Source organism: Poecile atricapillus, chromosome 20 (assembly GCF_030490865.1).
Source record: "Poecile atricapillus isolate bPoeAtr1 chromosome 20, bPoeAtr1.hap1, whole genome shotgun sequence".
Classification (NCBI taxonomy): domain Eukaryota; kingdom Metazoa; phylum Chordata; class Aves; order Passeriformes; family Paridae; genus Poecile; species Poecile atricapillus.
In genome coordinates, this window is record NC_081268.1 from 4,763,618 (window position 1) to 4,785,515 (window position 21,898).

General features: G+C 53.4%; 2 protein-coding genes across 2 annotated transcripts in view; both read right to left on the reverse strand.

The window, feature by feature from the left end:
* Positions 1-574: 574 nt before the first annotated feature.
* On the reverse strand, positions 575-6,168 carry BARHL1 (BarH like homeobox 1). The gene is made up of 3 exons (XM_058853882.1): positions 5,718-6,168; positions 2,401-2,623; positions 575-869 (listed from the first exon to the last, which is right to left on the reverse strand). Exons 1-3 carry the CDS (start codon positions 6,166-6,168, stop codon positions 575-577), a joined length of 969 nt encoding a protein of 322 aa, XP_058709865.1.
* Positions 6,169-11,754: 5,586 nt separating this feature from the next.
* Positions 11,755-21,898, reverse strand: part of CFAP77 (cilia and flagella associated protein 77) — a 56,926-nt gene continuing 46,782 nt past the window's right edge. The window contains exons 5-6 of the mRNA XM_058853827.1: positions 21,582-21,677; positions 11,755-11,955 (exon numbers count right to left, since the gene is read on the reverse strand). Of these exons, the coding sequence (XP_058709810.1) occupies positions 11,887-11,955; positions 21,582-21,677 (165 nt within the window). The 3' untranslated portion in view covers positions 11,755-11,886. The remainder of the gene's footprint in view (positions 11,956-21,581; positions 21,678-21,898) is intronic.

The following is a 21,898-nucleotide window of genomic DNA, read 5'->3' on the forward strand; positions in this document are numbered from 1 at the left end:
GGTTGTTTGTTTTTTTTAATTTAGTTTTAGTTACGGACGTCCCAAAGTCTCGCCGGGGCCATCGGCCCGGGCCACCCCTCGGTCCTTCCGGGCAGCGGGACGGCTGCCCCAGGCTCGGGGAGCCGGAGAAAGCGGGGAGGGAGAAAGCGAAGCCGCCCGTGGCAGGTGTGGCTCGGCTCCCCTGACTGTTCCTGGGGAGGGGGCGGAGAAGCGAAGCCCCCCCGGAGCATCCGAGCCCCTCCGGTGCTCCCGGCGCCGTCCCATGCCGAGGTGGGGGACACGCAGCGGCCCCGCTGCCCGTCGGGGGCACAGGGGGGTAAAGGTGGCGAGTGCCCCGCGAGGTGAGGGGCAGCTCTGCCGGCTCCGTCCCGCCAAGCCTGTCCTTGATTCTTGCATTCTTTATATATTATTTTTAAAAAAGGAGGGGGTGGTCTCATTTATAATTTTATATATATATATATATTTGGGGATGAGCGGGAGTCTGTCTCTTGCTCGCCGCCCCAGAGGTGTGGGGTGGTCCCCTCCAGCCCTCCGGCCCGGTGGGTGCCGGCGGGGCTGCCCGGGCTGCCGGGGCTCACCGGGGCTGCGCAGCCCGGGGCAGGACGCCGGGCAGCGGGGGCAGGGGCGGCGGGGGCTCGCTGCCGCCCTGCAGTCCGTGGATGAGGATGCGGGGCACCAAGGGTCTCTGGAGGGCGGGGGGCGGCGCGCTGGGTCCGCGGTACAGGTAGAGGGCGGCGCCGGGGTCCAGGTTGGAAACCAAACTCTGCGGGTAGAAGTAGGGCGAGGGGAACATCCTCTGGAGGGCTGAATAGTTGCCAGCCTCAGCCAGCAGCTCTAGGCCCACCGCCGTCTGCCTTTTCCACTTGGTCCTGAGGGGGCAAGTCGAGAGAAGGGGTCAAGGAGGGGAGGGACGTTCCCAAAGCCGCTCCCGGGCTGTCTTTACCCTCTGCATTCCCCCTTCCCCGGGCTCTGCTCTCACTGCGCATCCCCGCTCCCACCGCTGCCTCCCAGGGCCGATCTTCCCTGTACGGCAGGGACGGGATGGGACGGGATATGATGGGATTTGATGGAATGGGATGCAGACCCCATTAATGGGGGGGAGGGAGTTTATGTCCTTGGCGTTCCCGCTGCGAGAGCCCGGGAGCTTTCCCGGGGGCCCCAGAGCCACAGCCCGGCTGGGATCCAACGGCGGGATGCGAATCCCGGCGATAAAAATGACGGCAAACATTTCAGTTCCTTCCTGGGGGTGTAAATCCCAGGTTGTCACACGACCCGAGGATGACACGGAGGATCCGTGAGCTGAGCGCGGATGCTGCGGCCGCCGCGATGCTCCGGCCCCGAGGCCGCGGGGCCCCGCTCCACCGCCCGGGGCTCCGGGACCCTCTCCTAGGGCCGGGCCGCTCGGGAGCCTGCGGGAGTCCCGCGGGGGGACAGGCGTGGGGCAGGGTCCCGGGGAATTCGTTTGCGGCATATATATATATAAATATATATATATGTTTCTGTGTCTGTATTTATTTTTATATGGCTATATATCGGTATTAGCATGTATATATATATATATATATATATATGTACACACGCGTGTGTGTGTGTGCCGGATCTGGTGGAGAAGTCCCGGCCCCAGGATGTCGCCTCCGGCTGCCCGGGCTGGCTGGAGAAGGGGCTGGGAGCGCTGGTTCGGCTCCGGCGTGTCCTTGCAGGGGGGATTTGGGGACAGGAGGGGTGACCATGCTGTCCCCCTCCGTCCCTAAAGTTCCCCAAACCCCCGACGTGGGGGGATCTTTGCAGATGGAGAAGTGGGGCTGGAAATGAGGGGAAGGGAGGGTAAAACCCTGGAGCGAGCGAGGGGACAGGGCGGGGGCTACAGCCGGGGGTCCCTCGTTTGGTGGCAGTGGCAATGGTCGGGGCTGGCGATGTCCGGAGAAGCCCACGGAAGCCACCACGTTGTCGCCCTTTTACAGATTTGTCGCTGAAGCGCTAAACCTATTTCCACCAGTAAATTATTCATCATAATAATAATTGTGTAATTACTGTAAAGGGTGTTAATTATTGATGCCCAAAGCAGTAATTGGTATCTATTATTAATGGGCCGATGTGTTATGCTGTTGTGTTTAGCTGGAAGGCCGGTCCTGCCTCCCCACCTTGCCGGGGCTGGGGGCACCGATTGTTCCCCCCCGCCCCACACCCGCTCTGCCTCGGCATCGCTTTGCTGCCCTTGACTTTGGGCTAAAAGGCCTCGGGAGAGGCGAGGACGGGACGGACACGGTCCCTGTCCTGCTGCCAGGGAGGACGGGGTGGTTGTGGGGTGCAAAGCCCTGCCTGGTTTGGGGGAGAGCGGCCGGGGAGGGGAGCAGGGCGGGATCCCGACGCTGTGGGCAGGAGGGAACGGCGCATTTTTACCTTCTGTTCTGGTACCACGTTTTCACCTGCGTGTCGGTGAGGTTGAGGGAGGCGGCCAGTTCCATCCTGTCCTGCACGCTCAGGTATTTTTGCCTCTCGAAGCTGCGCTCCAGCTGGGCCAGCTGATGGTCGGTGAAGGCGGTGCGGGCTTTGCGAGGCTTTTTCAGCCGCACCGGTGGACTGTCCCGGGAACTGGAGATCTCTCGGTCCCCTTCTTCTTTCACTGAGACGAGAGGGAGGAAGAGAGCCAGATCAGAGCAGGAAGGGAATTACCCTCAGAACAGGGGATGACCCAGTGCAGGGACTCGGGTCCGAGTGGGGCACGTTTGCTCTGCACCCCCGTAAATTTTAATCCCGGCTGCCCGAGGGAACTCAGGGTCCCCCCGAGCCGGGCTCGGCTTTTCCCCGTCCCGAGGGCCTGGGATCGGAGCAGGAATGTTGGACTGTGCCAACAGAACCCCCGGCCCAGACCCCCCTGATCCCCCTCTCCCCTCATTCCTCACGGGGCAGGACCTTCCTCTGGGTTTATTGCCCCAAACTCAAAAGCTTTCTCGATGCTTGGATATTTTTTCTTTCTTTTTCTATCTATTTTCTCTCTCTCTGTTTGTTTTTTTTTTTTTTCCCCGTTTTGTTTTTTTTTTTAAAAAAAAAACCAAAACAAACTAATCAAAACCGAAAATTACCAGCCCACATTTTTTGGAGGGGAATGTTGTCGTGCTCATCCTGCCTCTCTCCTGCGTGGAGAAACCTCTGTCCTCCCGGGGATGCTATCGGGGCACGCAACAAATCTCCTTTCTCCAGGGCTCACGAGATACTGGGGAAAGCACTTCCCAAACGCCTGCCCGGGTTGTTATCTTAAAAAAAGGCCGAACGAGAGGGGCTGGTGGCGGTTCGTTCGCGAGGTCGGTACACACACCCGGCAGAGCGGTGCGGGAACTTATGCCGCAAAATGTTGGAAGGTGATCGAAAAATTACGAAGCAGAAACAAAAATAAACGAGATAAAATAAATTCCTGCTCGTGCTCGCCTTCTCCACCCTCCTGGAGGAGATTATGGAGCAAACAGGCTCGATTTATACAAATCGGCGGCGTTTGGGGTTTGTTGGGTTTTTTTTTACAGGGGTTTATGTTAAATTTGCTGGTGGCGGGGGTGAGTAGGGACAAGGCTGGAGCCGAACGCGAGCTGATTTCTCTCTGTAGGAAGACAATAATCCGGTTAATTGAGCCACCGGGGAGTGAAACCCTTCAACCAGAAATGCGGGCTCCGGCCGAGCGGGCAGAACGAGCCGGGGACGATCCTTGGGCTGGGAAATGCGGTCCCGGGTCCCGGGAAAGCGGCAGCCCCGACCCGCCGGACCCTGGCAGGGGGATCGGCCCCGCTCTCTCCCGGGAACGGCCCCAAAGTTTGTACGGACTTCTGAGAGGAGCAAAGCGGGTCTGGCCTCCCGCATCCCCAGGAGGAAAATCCCCCCCGACCCCTGGGCTGATCCTCGGCTCCTAAAAAGTTCCTGCTCGCCAAAAGGCCGCGGGAACGGTGGCGACGGCTTCCCTGCTCGGTCCGGCTCTGCCCCTGGCTATTCCTAGCTTAAAAAAATGAATATATGTATATACATATAAAACTATATATTATAGGTTTTCCCGGCACTTTGGCCGCTGTGGGTTAGGCTCAGCTTCGCAGCCCCTTTGCGGAGTAAATCTGGGGCGTTTTGCCCCAGGAAAGGCTATTCCAAAGCGGCACAAAAAGAATTGCTCTGGGAGCGGGGATCTTCACCCGCTCCTCCACTGATGCGGGGGTTTTAGCCTCATTTAAACTGTGGGTTCCTTCCTATTTAAACCGGTTTCTGGATTTTTTTCCCCCGCTTAGACAGTTTTTCCCCCCCCCTTCATTTAAGCAGTGGGGATTTTTTACCCCTGATTTAAGCGGTGTTTCCCTCGCAATTTAAAGGATTTTTTTCCCCCGTTTAAACGGTATTTGCAGCGTGGCCGTGGCTGTCCCGCCGCAGGGACAGGAGAGGAGCCGAGGGGCTCTGGGAAACGATCCCTGCCCAAAGCCGAACCCCCGGGCCGGGCTCGGCGGGCTCAGGGGGATGAGCAGAACCCGCTTTGCTTTTCTCTCCTCGCTTCTTTCGCATCTTGGAAATTTGGGGCAAGGGGAGAAGAGCTGAAGGGATTCGGGCCGGGTGTAGGAGGAGAGAACAGCCAGGGTGGGAAGCGCGGCTGTTTCCAGAGCCGGCCCTGCAGAGCGGTGGGGCCGATGCTTCCTCCCGGGGCACTTCCAGCCCCGGCACCGACCCCGGGCTCTATCCTTCGTTTGGAGTGAAAATCTCCAAATTCGTGATGTCCAGAACCTGCCGCTGCATTTGGAGGCTTAATTGGGTGAATATTTTTTTCCTCTATGAACCAGATTTCAGCCCAGCGGGCCCAGGGTGCATTTCTGGCCGGGACGAGGCTCAGCCTGTCCCCCTTTTTTTCCTGCCAATCCCCCCAAATTCAGCGGCCGCGCAAGCTGCCATCGCCTCCCTTTTCTCCGCCCAGCTGGACGGACCCTCTCGTTTCCTTCACAAACAGCCGACGACCAGTTTACCCTGGGAAAAGTTTTTGCGGAGGTGGTGAGGGTGGGATGTGAGGAGGCACCCGGGTTAAACAGCTCCGAGGGGCGAGGAATGACCCCAAATCCCCCCGTGCTGTTCCTGTGCCTCTCCCTACCCCGACTGCCGCAGGGAGAGGCCGGGAAGGGGCTGCGGGGGCCCGGGAGGCTGAAGCCCCCTGCCCCACCGGCGCTGTGGATGCGGCCCGGGGCTCCCTGTCTGCGCTGCTCGGTTTCAAACGATTTCCAAAATAATAATATAAATAACAAAAATCGAATCAAACCCCGCCGACTGACTTGCTCGTTTCTCACCGGAGCAGGGGAAATACCTGGCAAATCCGTGATGATTTTATTACGGTTTTGGTTTGGTTTATTTGTTTTGTTGGATTTTTTTCGTTGTTTTTTTTGTCTTTTTGTTGTTTTTTTTTTTTTTTTTCCCCTCGCAGGCAGAAATTCGTCTCCGCTTCTCCTTTCCCCGCGGGTAGAGCGGCACAGCCCGATCTCTGCAGCGGAAGGCGGCCTCGGAGCATTCCCCGGGCGCGTTTAACGAGACCCCTTCCACCGGGCCGAGCCCCACCGAGCCCCGAACCCCCAAGTTTCCCCAAGTTGGTGCCGACCCCTCGGTCATTTCGGGGGTGACCGATCCCGTGACCCCTGAGCGGGTCCGCAGCGAGATCACCGGGACACCCCCGGGCCGCCCTGCACAGCCCAGCGGGGCAGAGCCGCTCTTACCTTTGTACTCCGAGTCCGAGGAGGAGCTGCTGGTGTTTTTTTCCATTTTCTCCCTAAAATCCTCGCCGGGCTTGGTGGGGATCCTGCACGCCGGCTCCTGCCCGCCGTGAGGTCCATTTGTGCTGGAGTAAGGCGCGCAGGCGGCCAGGGGCTTGCAGTCGGCCAGGATGTCTCTGATGAGGAAGGAGGAGGTGACGGTCCGGGACTGCGAGGGAGCCGAGACCTGCCCCGGCTGGAGATGCGCATCCAGGCCCGGCCGCGGCACCGCCGCCTCCAGGCACTCGCGGCCCGGTGAGCGGGGCGAGGGGCACCCGCTGCTGCCCTCCGAGCGGGGGCTCAGCTCCAGCGGGGACCGGCCGTCCCCCACCACCGGCTCCCCCTTGGGCACGGCCGGGCTGCCGGCTCGGTGGGAGAGGATGGAGTCGATCCCAAAGCCGGTGGAGCCCTCCATGGCCCCCGCGAGGTGCCGGCGCTCACACGGGCATTGGCGGGGAGGGCGCGGCGGAAGCGGGTTAATAATGATAATTAACAATAACAGGAGGGAAAAAACAAAAAGACGAAAGGAAAAAAAACAAAAAAAAAACCAAAAACGAACGAGGTAAAAAGAAAAAAAAAAAAAAAAAAGAAAAAAAAAAAGAGCAAAGTTCAGTCTGGGATCCGGGCAATAATTGCTGCAAGGCTCTCTGAGGCGCCGCGCGTTAGATCCAGGGCTGCTCCGTCTTCAGCATCGCGCCCAGCTGCACTCACAGACAGACAGGAGAGGAGGGGAGAGGGAGGCAGAGTCAAACTTTGGCCGCGAAGGGGGTGGGGTGAGGGGGGGACGAACCCCAACCTCACCCGGGGTCCCGGCCACCCCACCCGTGCCCGGAGTCACGGCGGCACGGGGCTGGGGGGCAGCCCGGGGGTTTCCAGCCGGAGGTGGGGAGGCAGCGATCGATAGTGAAGGCTTCGCAGCGCTTTAACCACTTAATGATCCAGAAATCAATGGGGAGGGCGAGGGGAGGGCGGAGGGGGTGGCCAGTCTCCGGGCCGCCGCGGCGCCCCCCTTCCCCGCCAGCTCCTCGGACAGCGCCGGGGGGGAAACCGGAGTCACTCCGGAGCCAGCAGCACCTCGGACAGCGGCGGAGTCGCTCCGGAGCCGGCGGTGCCTTCAGCACCTCGGCCAGCGGCGGGAGCTGGCCGGGGGGGAGCGGGGGAAATGGGGAGAAAAGCTGAACTTGGGCCGCTGCGGCTGGGGGACCCCCGCACCCCCAACACACCCCGTGCCAACGCGCCCATTGGCCGCCAGGCGTTTTGGGGGATGTCGCTCCCCAACAGGCGACACCTCGGAGCTTGATTAACGGGAATTAATTGTTGCCCGGATCCCCGCGCTTTCCGGGCGGTTTCCGCCCTTTTTTGCTGTCATTAGCCCGCTGATGGGGTCCTTAATGGGATGATTAGCCGCGGAGGGCGGGGGGTGTGCGCTGGGTGGGTTATCGAGGGGTTACTGCTTTCTCCGTGCCTCCCCCGCAATGAGCTGGTCTGCCAGTCCCTCCCGAGCACGGAAAGTTTTGCTGGGCGTCAAAATTAAAACAAAAAAATTTAGGGGAAAAAAAAAAAAAGGGGGGGGTGGGGGGGGGGAAGAAAAAGCAACGAAACCTTCCCCAAATCCCCAGCACTGAGGCGGCTGCTCTGAGCCCGAGATGAGCTTCGGAGCTGCGAATTTCGTTGCATGCCCTGGAAATCGGTTGTGGCCGAGCCGAGACGTCCACGGGGACGCCGGGGAGCCGCGGCTCCTGCCCAGCGCTGCCGGGGCGGCGGGGACCGGGCAGCGCTCTGCCCGCTCTGCCTGCTCCCGGCAGGACCTACTGGTGCAACTGGGAAGGGACCGCACTCAGAGCGGATTTTTCTGCCGTCAATAGCATTTTAAATAAAAACCCGATGGCCTCAGGCAGGGCTGCCCCGTCCTGCCTGTTTCTGCCGGAGACACCAACTTTCCTCCCTCCCGCCCCGTCGCGGGGTCTGCTATTGTTGTTCTCCCAGGCTGGAGAGGGACAGGCTCACGCAGGATTCCCACCTTCCTCGCGGTCAGACTGGCTGCTCTCTCCTCGAGGGTTTATTTAGGGGCTTTTCCCGTGGATAGACCCTTCGCCGCGGCGATAGGAAAACGTCCACACCCGGGTGCGTGAAGCGGCGTCACTTTAAAGCGATGTCACTGGTTATTTCTCAAATACTCGATTTCTTCTGTTCTCCACCTTCCCGGCCAGTCAGCTGCATCTTGTCCCTCTTCCAAAACCGCCCTTGGCTGGCAGCTTGGAGGCGACCAAGGAGGGGAGAGCCCCCCTGGGGAAGCCCGGCTGCCAGCTGTCGGGCAGCGGCGCAGGCAGGGCCCCCAGCACCTCCTGCCCTCGGCCCTGCACGCTCGGGGCCGGCTGCGATCGGGGCAGTGGAACAAAAGAACTTTAGAGGAGGACAAGCCCAGGAACAAAATCAGTCCCAGTCCCAGCGTGCCCAAACCTCGGGGATAAAACACGCCCGTGCTGGGGGCTGCTCATCCTCCCTGTCCCTGGGTGAGGAGTCTCTGCTGATGCTCTGCCCTGCCTCCCTCCCAGCACAGAGACCCGGGACCGGGGACCAGGTCGGTTTTGCAGTGTCCACCATCCACAAGGCTGGGCCAAATGTCTCTTTGGGCTGCACCAGAGCAGTGGATGTGCAGGAACTGGTCCTGGTGAGAAATGGTGCCAAGACACCGATGGGGTTTGCCAGCTCCTTGCAGTGTTTGTGTTGGTTCTCGGGCTCTGGCAGCCTCCCAGTTCAACCAGGAGACCACGTTTGGGTTGGAAATTTGCACTGGGATCAGGATGAGTGCTGAGGTTGTATTTGGGACCAGGAGCAGGACTGGAAAAGGCAGCAGGGCTGGGAGTGAGATCAGAATCAGGATTTGGATCAGCCATGCAGGGAAAGGTTTGGGCTGGTGAGTCTTGCTCTTGAATAAAGCACCTGCCTTCAAATAACTACAAGGAAATCCCCAGATTAGACCGACTTCCTGATGATGTGCAAGATTTCAGGACGTATTTGTGTGTGGGGTACAATCCTCATCCCAGAGCAGGTTCTGAATTGTGCCATGCCCAGCCAAGGCCCTGGGGACAGATGTGTCACTCCTAAGCCGTACTCAGGGCTCCCAGCAGCTACAGATGTACTGCCACTCATCTTCTAATGACACTAAAATTATTATTATTACTTTAAATTCTAAAAATTCTAAAAATTCTAAAATTATTATTATTAATGCTATTATTTCAGAACTAGACTCCCCAAGGCAGAAATGTGCCCCATTCTGCTCATATGTGGTGTCCCTCCTACATAACCAGACCCTGGACAAGTGGGATTCCAATGATTTTTCTGTGGCTCCCAGCACAGACAGGAAATCCTGTGCACAGACCACTGAGCAGTGCACACTCCTTCCCTCTGTGTGTCTGCCCCTAAACCCTGATTTTCAGGCTGCTCCTGTTTACAAACACATCAGTCAAGAGATCCCTGATGCCAACTGCATTTACAGTCACCTCCTCACAAGCCTCAGTCACAAACCAGGGGTGGATTTAGGACTGGGACAGCTTTGGGAGTTGCTGTTCATGCCACCCCCTTGGGTGCTGCTGATGGACAGGGCTGGGCTCTCCTGGTTCCTGTCACCAGTGCAGGTTTGGCCTTGGGGCCGAGGGACAGGGCTGAGCCTGAGGCTTTGGCTGCGGGACCCCTTCCCCAGCTGCGCCAGGGGATGCTGAGCTGTGGGGACTGAGCAAGAGTTAATCCAGAAATATCTGCTGGCGATGCACAGCCCGGTGTCCTGGAAGGGACTGGCTGAGGGAGGATCCCCGGAGGTTCTGCTGCACCCAATCTCCTCCTGAAGGCCGGCTGGGTGCTCGGGCAGGCCGTGCCCAGCGGGCGCAGCGAGGGATGCTCGGCAGGGACGGGCTCCGCTGGGATGCTCCGGTAAGGAAACGAACGCATGGTCAGGAGCGAGAGGAGGGCTGGGCTGGGGGACAAGCGGCAGAAAGGGGGAGGACAGGCGGCCGGGGGCGGCCGAGCCGGGGAGGAGCCGGCTGGGGAAGCTGCAGCAGCGGCGGAGCCCCGTTACCGGTGGGTGTCACTGCAGGACAAGGAGCGGGGGCGGCGGGGGGACCGGGACCCCGCACGGGGCTCAGCCGGCCCGGGGGCAGCGGGACCCGCTGGTTCACGGCTCGGGACGGGCAGGGTCGGGTGCGGGGGGCTGCAGGGACAGGGATGCTCCGCCCTGCCCCTCCGAGCTGCCACGCTGGGGACATTTGGGACACGACCTCGCCCAGCATTTCGATGGCAGTGGGGCAGATCTGTGGGCTCTGAGCTGCACTGAGAGGTGTCTCCTGCACGCACTTTATTTATCTGATGATTTTCGGGTTTCTGTTCTCTTTGCTGTTCCCTGAGCCTGTCCCAGCCAGCGGCTCTACAGGGGCTTGGTTCACAGCGTTCTGTGCCAGCCCTTCCCAGCCAGGCAGGACATTCTGGAGGTGCTTCCTTCCCTGAGCACACCCCAGGGACCTCAGAGGCTGCTGCAGGAGGACACAGACGCTGTGGCTGGGCTGAGAGCTGGATGTGGCTCCCAGCAGGCAGAAGGACAAACCTCATGCCTGGGTTTCTCACACTCTCATAAACAGTGTCATTTTTAGCAAGACAAGTCATTTAAGGCTCAGCTTCCTCCCTCCCTGAGGAGGTGGGAAAGGTCTTTGGTTATAATCCACCTCTGCCAGCTTGGCGAGCCCTGCTGTTATCCCCCTCATGAGTTTAGATGGGTTTTACTTAGAGACCTGTACTAAAAAGAGGCAAACACATAGCAGGGTTTTCCTGGTGTGGAGCAGGTGATTTTGTTCCTCCCTCAGCTCAGGTGTGGGCAGGGTGGAGTTTGTTACAGCTCCTTCCTTATGAAAGGGCAGGGTGAGGTACAAGCTGCCCTAAGGAAGGGGTGTGGGAAGTGCTGGAGCAGGTACTGGTGAGCCACCATTGTCCTGTGGGGTAAGAAATCTGCCCTTGCTGTTTGCTTTGTTGTTTTGTCTTGGGCAATGTAATGTTCTAAAGAGCTCTTCTTTTTGAGGTTTGGCTGGAAATCTGAGGAGCAATGAGCCCTGAGCTCAGGACGGGTTCTTCATGTCTTTTGGCTGCTGGTGGCTTTGTGTAGGGCTGGGTTAATCCCAGTGCCAAGGTGTGGGGGGCAAAATTATGCTGGCACATCCACCTGAGCTCAGGATGTAGTTGGGACTGCCCAGCAGATGTCACCTCCCAGAGCTCTGGAGTGAACACACCTGAGCTCTCCAAGTGCCAGTGGGAGGGTGAATGTGAAAACTGGGAGATAATTTGACTTAAAAAGCTGGTAAACTCTGAGCTGTAATGGTAGATGTCAGGAACAGACTACATAAGTGTTATTAATTATTCCTTTAGCAATAATGGAGATCCACATTTTAAATAATGGCACTTTTAACCTAGTGGTATTTGAAGTGAAGTGCTCTGTTGGGGGAAGGTGGATTCCAAATGTGCTGGTTCCTGGCTGAACCTGTGTGGTCACCTGTAGGTTTGGGTGCTGTGATGCTGAGTTGGTGTTGGTAAGGTTTGAGTTTGTTCAGTGAGTGCTTGGAGAGGCTCAGCCCTGAGGCAGCTATTGGAGGGTGAGTGTGGAGCCACCATGAAGCAGAGGCATTGCCTGTGGTGAGCCCCCAGCTTGGCAGGTGTTTGAATTCCTTCACACAGGCAAGGGCTTTGCTGAATCAGACACTGATGGGAAGGTTTTTTTGGCAAAGAAATGAGGACTGATGAGATATTACAGATTTGATACCAGCTAGGATATGGCTGCATCCACTCTATTTGTCCAGAGCCAGCAGGGAAGGAGCCTGTCCTGCCCTCCTGTGGGGCTGTGCTGGTGTAAGCACTGCCCTGTTCCTGAGTATTGTGAGAATTGTGCTGTGCACCTGACACGGAGCAATAAACAGACTGAGACAGAATTGTTCTTCTTATATTTATGATTTATTTGGCTATATCTGCATTAGCATAACTCTGTAAAACCTGAGAGAAAGTCTATTGCATGTGAAATCCTGGGGTCTGAGGGCTGTGCCCAGCACGGTCCTTGCTGTGGGGCCCTCTGAGGAAAGGGACCACTCACAGGCACTCCTCAATGGGAGGCACTGAGAGCCTTTTTACGGGACTCAGGGTCTGGAAAAGTCCTGAGATGAGGCTCAGCCTGTGAGGAAAGGAGCAGAGAGAGGATTGGTTACAGCCAGGAGCCAGCCACAGAAAATAGGTTGAAGTACAGACAGGGAGGAGACTGCAGATTGCACAAGGGCTTTGGCCTGATTGGGAAACGCTGCTCCAGCTGAAGTTAAACACTTAACCTGCTTAAAACAAGGAGTAGCTTTCTGATTGACTTCAGGAGACTCTTATTCTGCTCTAGCAACAAAACCCTATAATTTTATTGTGGTGTGTTTGTTGTCTGACATTTTCAAAGGCTGCCATGCCCTGAGGTGGGTCCTGAAATAAATATGACTTGTTTTCTACAACACAGGACCTGGGTGCTTCACTGAGGGGCCAGGAAGGGCTCAGAGCTCCAAGAGGAGTCCCTGGTGAGGTCAGGGGCTCTTACACGACCATCCCTAAAAACACAGAAGCAGCAGCTCCCCAGGAATCACCTTTGAGTAGGGACAGGATAAAAAAATACCCATAATAATAATCAAAAGGGAAGTAATCTGGGGATAGAAAGGTCCCAGGACCCTTTGGGGTGAGCAGTGGGGCTCACACACAGCTGTGGGCAGCAAACCTGCACAGGAGATTCAGTGACTGAGACTGGAGCATTTTCCATGGGGGGCCACGGGCTCTGCCTGCCCCAGCACAATTCCCTGTGCCATACATCTGCCTCGTGTGGCTGTGCTGAGCTGCCTCCCGCTTCCCCCACCCTGCTCAGCCTGGCTGGATGTCAGGTTTTGCATATGTAAAAATACAGAGCAGTCTTTGCCCTGAAAAGCTTGCTAGTGATCTCATTAATCAAGACAAACAAAGCATATTTAGCTATTCCCCCTCTCTGGAGGAAGGCATTCAGGTACTTAAATATGCATTTGAGTGCCTAACTTCAGACAGCTGTTTCTGGATGTTTTTGCTTTCTCACAAATAGCAGTGATAAAACCCCTCTTGGGGAGGGAGAGGTGTGGAAGGCAGAACCAGGGGCTGCTGAAGTTGGTGGGTAACCCCAGAGAGCTGGCAGGGACAATCCCTGGTTGGTCCAACTCCATCCTGCCATTAAAGATGCAGCAGTTTTCCCCTTGGAGCTGGGATTGGTAGAAAAAATCCAGTGCTTGCAGGTAAGGACAGCTGAGCTGCTTCTCATTGAATTCTCATTGAATGTGCCTCTGCCTTCCTGTTGTGCTCCCTCATCCAGCGGTGCTGGGAGCTGGGCACAGGGACATTTCTGCCTGGGATGGTGCTGATGCTACAGGAGAGGAAACAGCAGTTCATTCACTCTTATCTTGGTACAAAGCTCCTGGGTGAGAAAGGTCCCACTGAGCCACAACTGGCAGTGATTGAGGTGAGCAGAGCCTTGAGGAAGTTGAGGGATGCCAGTTCCTGCCCTCATCAGGAGTGAGTGGGAGGCACCAGGTGCAGGACAGGGGCAAGTGCTGTTATAATAAATGAGAAACCCTCCCAGTCATTAGAGTCCAGATGAGGGTGGCCTTGGGTCAAAGGTCTTATTATCACAGACACTGGAGTTGAGCAGTCAATGCCAGTGATGAATCCTCATCTCTGGTTCTTCTAATTCATATTTTAAATGATGAACCCAAAGGTACCTCCTCTAGAGACAGCTGATGATCTCTGTCATTACTCTGCTGCAGTTATGGGTGGTTATGCCAGGATTGTGTTTGGAGCACTGGCTGCAGCAGGACAGGAATATGGTTTGTAGGAAAAAGCTGAAAGGTTTTCCTTGCAGGATGATGGAGCTGCCATGGGCTCCAGCTGCTGCTGAGGAGCAATGCTTTGCTGCTCTTCATTGCATTTGTTAGTGACAAATGAAAGCCTGCAGCACCCTTGCAGCTGGGACATTGTGAGGTCAGTGTTTGCTTCACAGAATTAGAGGGGGAAGAAAAATAATTACCACTCCTAAAACTTAAATATGTGTTTGGGGGGCATTATCTTTAAGGTTTCACAGTTATAATAATGCATTAAATTGGAGGATACATTAAGGCAGATGTGTAATTGAGGGCTGATAGATTGCATGTGAGATGCAGAAAGGCCAAGCAGGGAAGTTAGAGCTCCCCTGATGGTGGCAAACCCCAGAGAGCAAGCAGGGTTTTGTGGGCTCCATAGCTGCTGGGCCCTGGGAGCACACCTGGGTGCAAACTAAACTCAGCTTATGGGGGGAGTTTTAGTTACTAGAGCTGCATTGAATGGTTTGTGGTGACGAGAGAACCCACGGAAAGGCCTGAAGCGAGTAATGAACAGCACCAGGCTCTCCTCCCAGCCTGGAAGGATCCATGGGGACGTGGCTGTCCCTGTTCCTCTCCCAGTACCTGCGTGGCTCTGCCCACCTGGCTCCCAGGCAGCTCCCCAGCCTTGCAGCATTTTTCACTTTAACAACAAAGCTGCACTGGGACTCAGCCATGTTCCTCCATCATCCATTTGATCGAATCCTTTTAGCGGGTGACAAAACACTTTCCTGTGCTCACTTTACAGGAAACCAATCTCTCTTCTTTTTATTTTTCTTTTCTTTCCCAAACCCTCCTTCATTTACAGGAGTCTAACAAATCCTGGGGCTTTTTTTCTTTTTTTTTCTTTTCTTTTTTTTTTTTTTTTTTTCTCTGCCAAAACAACACAAAACGGTGGATTTTTATTTTTTTTTTTTCAGGAAAGGGAGGGAGTAAAATAAACAATACAGAGAGGTAGGGTGCAGACACTGACGCTCAGCACGCCGAGCATCCCTGTACAGACAAAATAATAATAAAAATAAAATAAAAAAACCCCAACCCCGCGCGCGCGCACATCGGGATGCAAATGATTTTTTTTTTCCGCGAGAGCCACCGCTTGTAAAGCTTGACAGAAAATAATGAGAAACACTAAATCTTTTATAAGGTCAACACTCAAGCAGCTGTCAAACAAGAAAAGAATTTAGCGAAAAGATCCGCAAAAAACTTCCATCGCCTCATTAAATCCAACAGGGCCGGGGCCCGGCGTGGTGAGGAGGCACCGGGGCGCCTCCGTTTTGTGTCAGTAATTTGTGGCGGAGGAAGAGCGGGGAGCAAACAGCGAGCGCCGAAGGGGCCTTGGGGGAGGCTGGGGAATCGTTAGAGCGCCAGCAGCGGCCTCCGCTCCTAATTGGAAGCATTGGGCATTATCAACGGAGGATTTGCCTCGGCTCCCTGACAGCTCTCTAGGCCTGGAATGATAGCCCACTTGTCAGTGTAAAAGACCATTAAAAACAAACCATTTTGATTTAATTGGAGGCGGTGTGCTGGGGGCCCAGGTGAGGCGCTTCATCAGCCGATGTTGGCTGCTGATGCCTTTTTCCTTCTGTATTGATGGCTTTTTTCTTTTTCTCCCCTCCCTTTCAAAAACTGTCTAGGAAAGAGAAAGAGGTGCTGAAAGATCCTTCACAGCCGCATCGAGAGCGGCTTTCAATAGGGTTGTCAACAAATGCCATGACAAGTTAGAGAGAGGCAGGTACTTTTAAAACAGACATTATTCTGTCCAAGATGAGCTGTGTTCAGAGGTGAGTGTTGGATTATTAGGGTTACAAATAATGTGGCTTTTCCTGCCAGGAGAATGCTTAGCTGACTTAATGAATGGGGTTGATTTTTCTCTCCCTACCTTTCTAAGAACAGAGGGAAATGCAGGACAAGGGAGCCTGGGCTAAATGATCTTTATTTGCTTCAAGCCCAGGAAGGTTACAAACAGTGCTTGGCAATTTTGGGCTGCTGTCTTTAATGTCCCATGGTGATTTGGGTTGGGGTTTTTTTTTTCCCTTCCTGAAAATAATGGCCACAGATATTTGCTGGGGTTCACTGGTCATTTGGTCTGGACAACAGCATGAGGAAAGAAGAATTAACCTGCTGCAGCTGTAACCTGGTGTGTGCCCCCCACCTCCCTGGCAGATGTTTCAGGGTCAGACCAGAGCTAGCAGCTTTCATACTGACCTCATGTTCTTGACATCTGAATCCTGACACTTTTCATGCCAGGGAAGAGTTTTACTTAAAGTTGTCTTGATAAATAGCATCTCTGCAGAAGTCACCACAGGGCCATGAATGAAACCCCAAATCCGTGTTAAAAGCATTTCCATGGAGCTGTGTACTGGGAGCAATGGCAGGTGCTCATCCATAACCCAACACAGCGTGTGTGGTTTCACCCTGCCACAAGCTTTGAGCACCCAAAACCTGCTCCCTCGTGGGTGAGAATCTCCAGAAGAGCAATGGGAATTGGTTGCCAACTGTTCCTTGTGCTGCTTTTGAATACTGTGGCTTGGTTGTAGGTGGAGCCTGCCCTGGAGATGAGCTAGGCTGTAAAGCTGCACAGGACAGAGTTTTTTTTGTTTTCCTGTGTTAATCAGGAGATGTCCAGAGCAATAGAAATGACAGAGGAGTGATGGTCACTCTGTCTCTGAGGGAGACACAAGGAAGTGCTGAGCATGGCAGGTAATGGTTTTTACTAAGAGAAGGTCAATTGGGATAAGATATAAGAAGTTTTTTTTACAATGAGGATGTTGAAATACTTGGACATGTTGCCCAGAGAGGTGGTGGATGCTCCATCTCTGGAACATTCAAGGTCAGGTTGGATGGGCTCTGAGAAACACAATCTGCTTGAGGATGTCCCTGCTCCCTGTGAGGGGAACTGGATTAGATGGCCCTTAAAGGTTCCTTCCAAGCCAAAATATTCTGTGACAGAGGGCAGCACTGGGTGGGATGAGAGGTTGAGTGTCCAGGGCACAAGGGCTAGTGGGAAAATCTGGATCACAAAAATGCTTTTCTGTGATTTGAACAATAGTATTGCTGGAACCTTTGGCTGTGGAGGCAAAACGAGAAAACCTCCAGAAGCTGCAAGGAAATGTAGTGATGGTGACAGGGGCCCAGAGCCTGCAGGTAGCCATGGAAGGGCTGTGGGGTGGGAGGTGACATCTCTGATGTGGCCCCAGAGGAGATGTCCAGGGACCATGCCCAGGGCAGCAGGGGCTGTGCTGCCTGTTTGGAACCCTGCAGGGTGTTGTGGTCTCTGTTTGCATTGTGCCTGCCACAGGCCAGTGCTGCTGCTTTGGGTTGTTACTGCAGGGCTGGCAGCCACCAGCTTGTGTCACTTGGGCCACTGAACAACCATCAGCTGACACTGATTTTAATTCTTTTTGGTCAGCCAAAATCCCAGCTGAAGGGAGGATTGATCTGGTAGTGTGGTGACAGGAAGCTCTTGAACTTATTGCTTTATTTTTTAAGCACTATTTAGGCCCCAGGAGAGGAGTTTTATAACACTCCAAGTTCCAGAAGTTTTTTTTGCCCTCAAACCCAGGAGGACCAATGCTGCACCTGAACAGCCAGCCCTGTGTGCTGTGTGTATCAAGCCCAGGTTATTTAAGCAGAATCTGTGGCTTTTCTGACAAGACAACAGCTGCAAGATTACATGAGCTGTGCTTGTCAGTTCAGCTCTATAGACAAAAATAGAGGTAAGGCATTAAAAAGAAATGCGGAACATTTTTGTGTGTACGTGTTAAACCTCAACTGTTAATTCTGACGAAGGATCAGGCTGTGAGCAGATATCAGATCCCTGGTGAGAATCAAATTCTGGAGCCCAGAATTTTTGCTGCAAAGTTTATACAGTGGGGATTCCTCTAATTACTTTCAGTGGAAATTTACCTGACAGAGCTTTCCCAGGTAATGCAAGGCATACGCGGGAGAGCCGCTCAGCCGTTGACAGAGCCTTTGATTTTGTGCCAGGTTGCAAATTAAGTCTTTTGCCAAGGTACCCGAACACTTGCTCGTCAATTGCTTATCGCTTATTCATATTGCGCGTTTCATCTGCTCGGGGCGCCAGCGCACAAAAGTCTTGTCCAAAGTTGCTGCATTTTCTTTCCTTGCTCTTTCTTGGTCAAGTAAACAAACCACCTGAGTGTCTCTGTGAGCTGGGATTCTCTAATGAGCAAAGGAAGAACCCTGGTGTGTGTCAGTGACAGGAGGATCTGTTTTGACACATTGGTGAATTCTGTCCCGTGTTGCTGCTTTGTTGCTATCCTGAATCCTTCTTGGCTTGATGGAGCTCTGGAAATACGTTGGGGGTGGCCAGCATTGACTTACTGGTTTGGATAGTGACTGTCAGACATTCAGATGGAGGTGACTGGAGCCTCATCCCAGCCTGGCACAGGTGGAGATGCTGCATTTGGGCAGCAATGTCCTTTCCAGAGTTTGGCTGATACAATTCTGCCTGAGCCAGCAGGTGAGGAGTGACACAGGGACAGGACATATCCACTGAACACAGGGGACAGGAGGCCAAGAGAATTGGGATTGTTCAGTCTGGAAAAGAGAAGGGTTTGGGGTGACCTGAAGGGAACTTACAGGAAAGATGGGGAAAGACTGTAAGAGCCTGGGATGACAGGACAAGGAAGAATGGGTTCAAATTGAAAGAGAGTAGCTTTAGATTAGATACTGGAAAAAAATTTCCCTGTGAGGGTGGTGAGGCATTGAAACAGGTTGTCCAGGGAAGCTGTGGCTGCCCCATCCCTGGATGTGTTCCAGGCCAGGCTGGATGGAGCTCTGAGCTATCTGGTCCAGTGGAAGATGTCTGCTCATGGCAGGGGGGTTGGAATGAAATGATCTTCAAGGTCTGTTTCCAACCCAAACCATTCTGTGATTTATGTCCATGCTGGGTGCCTGAGAGTACAGTCCCCAGGAAATGTAGTCCCACATCTACAAATAAATTAAGTTTTGGTGCACAGTCCCAGCCATGCTGGCAAAACCTGAGCCCTGGAATTGTCACTGCAGGCAAAGCAAGGCAGAGGCTGTTTGCTTTGAGGAAGAGGAGGGCAGTAGAACCATCTTGCTGATGTGAATAAGGAGTTAACATCTGCTTGGTTTAGTTAAAAAAAAAAAAACATACAAAAAACCCACTTAAATGCAGCATCTTTCCCTAATGAACTGCCCATCAGGACAGGAATGGCTCCCTGTGACCTGTTTGTCTTGGTGAGCTGGGGACCCCAGGAGACCACAGGCCAGGTCAGCCCTGCAGAGGTGACAGAGCAGGAGCACCTGGTGCTGGAGAGCCTGTAAATCACCCTGTTAGTTTAACAGTGTGGGCCATTATTCTAAAGCAGTGGGGCTGAAACCTAAATCCAAACGAAAATATAGTCAATTTGTCTATACTTTACTGACTGAATGACTGTGTAATGTCATGCAGCTCTGGCAGTGCAGGGAGCAAGCAGATGCAATTAGTGGGGAGGAAAAAGCTCCTTTATTTTCTTCTCTTCCACTTCTTGGGTGAGCTTTCATGGTGCCAGGGACTGAATGGAAAGCCCAGTTAAAGAGCCAGCAGAGATATCCATGCCCAATTTCTGCAGCTCTCTGTTAGGGGTCATGGTGGAAATAAAAAAATTCTTCTTGATGATTTTTATGGGCCTAAAGGAACAAAATCTCACCTTCCTGCTGCCCCTGTTTTGGATTATAACTCTTTCAATGGCTGGGTGTTGCTCCCCTCAGATCTAGAGCAGGCCAGACTGAAAGGTGTTATTCCAGATGATGAGGTGAATGAGTGACCAGAAGATGAGTGGCTTGAGAATATCACACTCCTGCACCCCAAATCAGCCTTGGATCACATGGAAATAAAGTTTAAAGTGAGGCTGTGGTCAGGGCAATAGAGTCTCTGAATAATCTTATCCAGAGTCTGGAGTATTTCCCAAGTCATGAGCATGTTCTGTACTGGTCAGAGCAGGACAAAGTCACCAAAAGCTGGTAGGAAATAATGTGCAGATGGAGTTTGCTAACAAGCTCTCTGTGTAGTGTTATTTTTGTGGTTGCTTTTCATATTCTTCTTGCACATTAGGATGAGGATGTTACATGGATTAGAGGCAGTGTTTTGGTCAATTGTCACCTCAGTAAAGACTGGGACATTGACTCCTGGAGTTGCTGGGTTAGGTCAGTCTGGCTTTCAAAACCATTCCATCGCCTCAGTAGAACCCATCTTTATAGGAGTAGTTAAAGAACAGTTTAGAGACCACCAAATGTCTTTGGGAACCCTTAACTTCCTCCAGGTTTTAACTGGGTAGACATTTATGGATGTTGAAGAGGAGTTATTTTTCTATGGAGGAAACCATGCACTGAAGGTCAAGTGAGTAACAAATTCCTTGATCCAAGTTCTAATGTGGGCTGTGTCTGTTAGATGTGCAGCTGGGGAAGGGCAAACCTTCCAGGGTAAAGGAGAACTTTGGAAAATCTGCAGAGGCTGTGCAAAATGAGCTGTCCCTCTTCCCCAGAGGGAAGGAAGAGGAAGAAAGAAGAAAAAGGAGAAAGAGAAGAAGGAAGGATTTGGAGGCTTGAGAGCTGTGGCCGGGGCAGGAGCCCAACCGCAGCCATGGATGAAACAAAAGGGAAAGCACAAAGCAAAACCCAGGCTGAAAAATGAACAGTGATGGAAAGGTCTGGGGTGAGAGGAGCTCTAAAGAGGAGGCTTGCCCCAGTATCTCGTGTGACTCTCACAATCTGTTTAACAGCGATCGGTCATGTTCTCTTGCTGCCATCGCCGCAGCAGCAGCTCCGAGCTGACAGGCAGTGGGGATAAATGATTACTGACATATGCTAATCGGGCACTCTTAGACAGGACAGTCGAGGAATACATCAAGGTGCTGCAAAGCACATTTCTTGGGCAAAACTCTCCAACTTGTACAAGCAAATTACCTTCAGGAAATCACAGGGATTCTTTGCTGATTTAAACTGTGGTTAGAAATCAACAGCAAAAAAAAAATAACCTCATCAGAAGAAGGGCTGGGAGAGAGAGCTGAGAGCTTTTTGCAGTGGTATCTATCAATGCCAGAACTTATTTTGGCCATGCAAACTCCCTTTAGGGTTTCAGTGCTTTCACTTCCTGGTGTCTCCTTTCCATTCCACTGGTCCAGTTATTTCCCCTTCTCATCTAAAATTCCCCCTAGCTCTTCACTGGAAGTTTCCATATAATTTACACCACAAACAAAGCTAATGGAATTCTTACAAGTACCCCACAGCACAGCAGGTTGCACAGATGAATTCAGGGAGATGTTTAGATCCCATCACCAGAACAAGAAATCTTCACCTTGGCTCTTATTTGGATCAATTAAAGGAAGTATCACACACATCTCTAACCTTTGCTTTGTCTCAGGGTGAATATTGTCAATCAGGTAGTTTAGAGAGGTATCAAGAGTGCAGGCTTTCTGGAAAGCTCTAATCCTGGGGTGGAAAAGCTTTTTGAAACATCTGGTGTGGTTTAAATGAGTTATGGTGAGAGCTGATGAAATGGCAGGGTCCCAAAACTCAGGTGTGACTGTCCTGCTTGTGTAGGACACTTGTAAAGCAAAGGGTCTGGCCAGGTTAGAGATTAAGCTTAAAAATGTTATTATCTGGGCAACTCCTGCCTCTTCCAGGGCTTATGGCCAGCAAAAAATATCCCACCCTGATGTTCAAAAGGGGCTGATGGTTGACCACATTTGGGACCATTTTAAGGTCTGGGTCATGGGGAGCTTTGAGTTAAGAGCCTCATTCATTTGTGTGCTAAGGATGTTATTGGGGCACGTGAGCAAGGTTAGGAAGTCCCTGGTTTCAATCAAGTGCTTGTAGAGGCCCAGAAAAGTTGACTTTGGTGACGGGATGGGATGTGGGGGGCCCATACCTTCTCAAAGCGCTGTGGGTGCCAGAAGGACTCCGCCTTCACGGGCAGCGGGTGTGTGCGCAGGAACGTGGTGCGGTTCTCACGCACTTCACCAGTCTGCAACCAAAGGGGAAACAAGAATGGGCTCAAACAGCTGCACTTCCCTTGGCTGCAACCAAAGGTGAACAAGAGCAGGCTCAAACATCTGCACAGCCATGCACCATCAGCTCTGGGTCGTGCAATGCAGTGAGACTGGGATGGAAGAGGCCAAAAGCCACTTTGGGCAGATGGTCACAAGTGCATGATCTGGGAAGTTTTCCTTGTCCATGCGGCCAATA

Coding starts and splice junctions, on each gene's coding strand:
- BARHL1 (XM_058853882.1), bottom strand. CDS start 6,168: ATGGAGGGCTCCACCGGCTTTGGGATCGACTCCATCCTCTCCCACCGA. Junction 2,624..5,717: donor CTCGGACTCGGAGTACAAAG/GTAAGAGCGGCT, acceptor CTCTCGTCTCAG/TGAAAGAAGAAGGGGACCGA. Junction 870..2,400: donor ACGTGGTACCAGAACAGAAG/GTAAAAATGCGC, acceptor TTGCCCCCTCAG/GACCAAGTGGAAAAGGCAGA.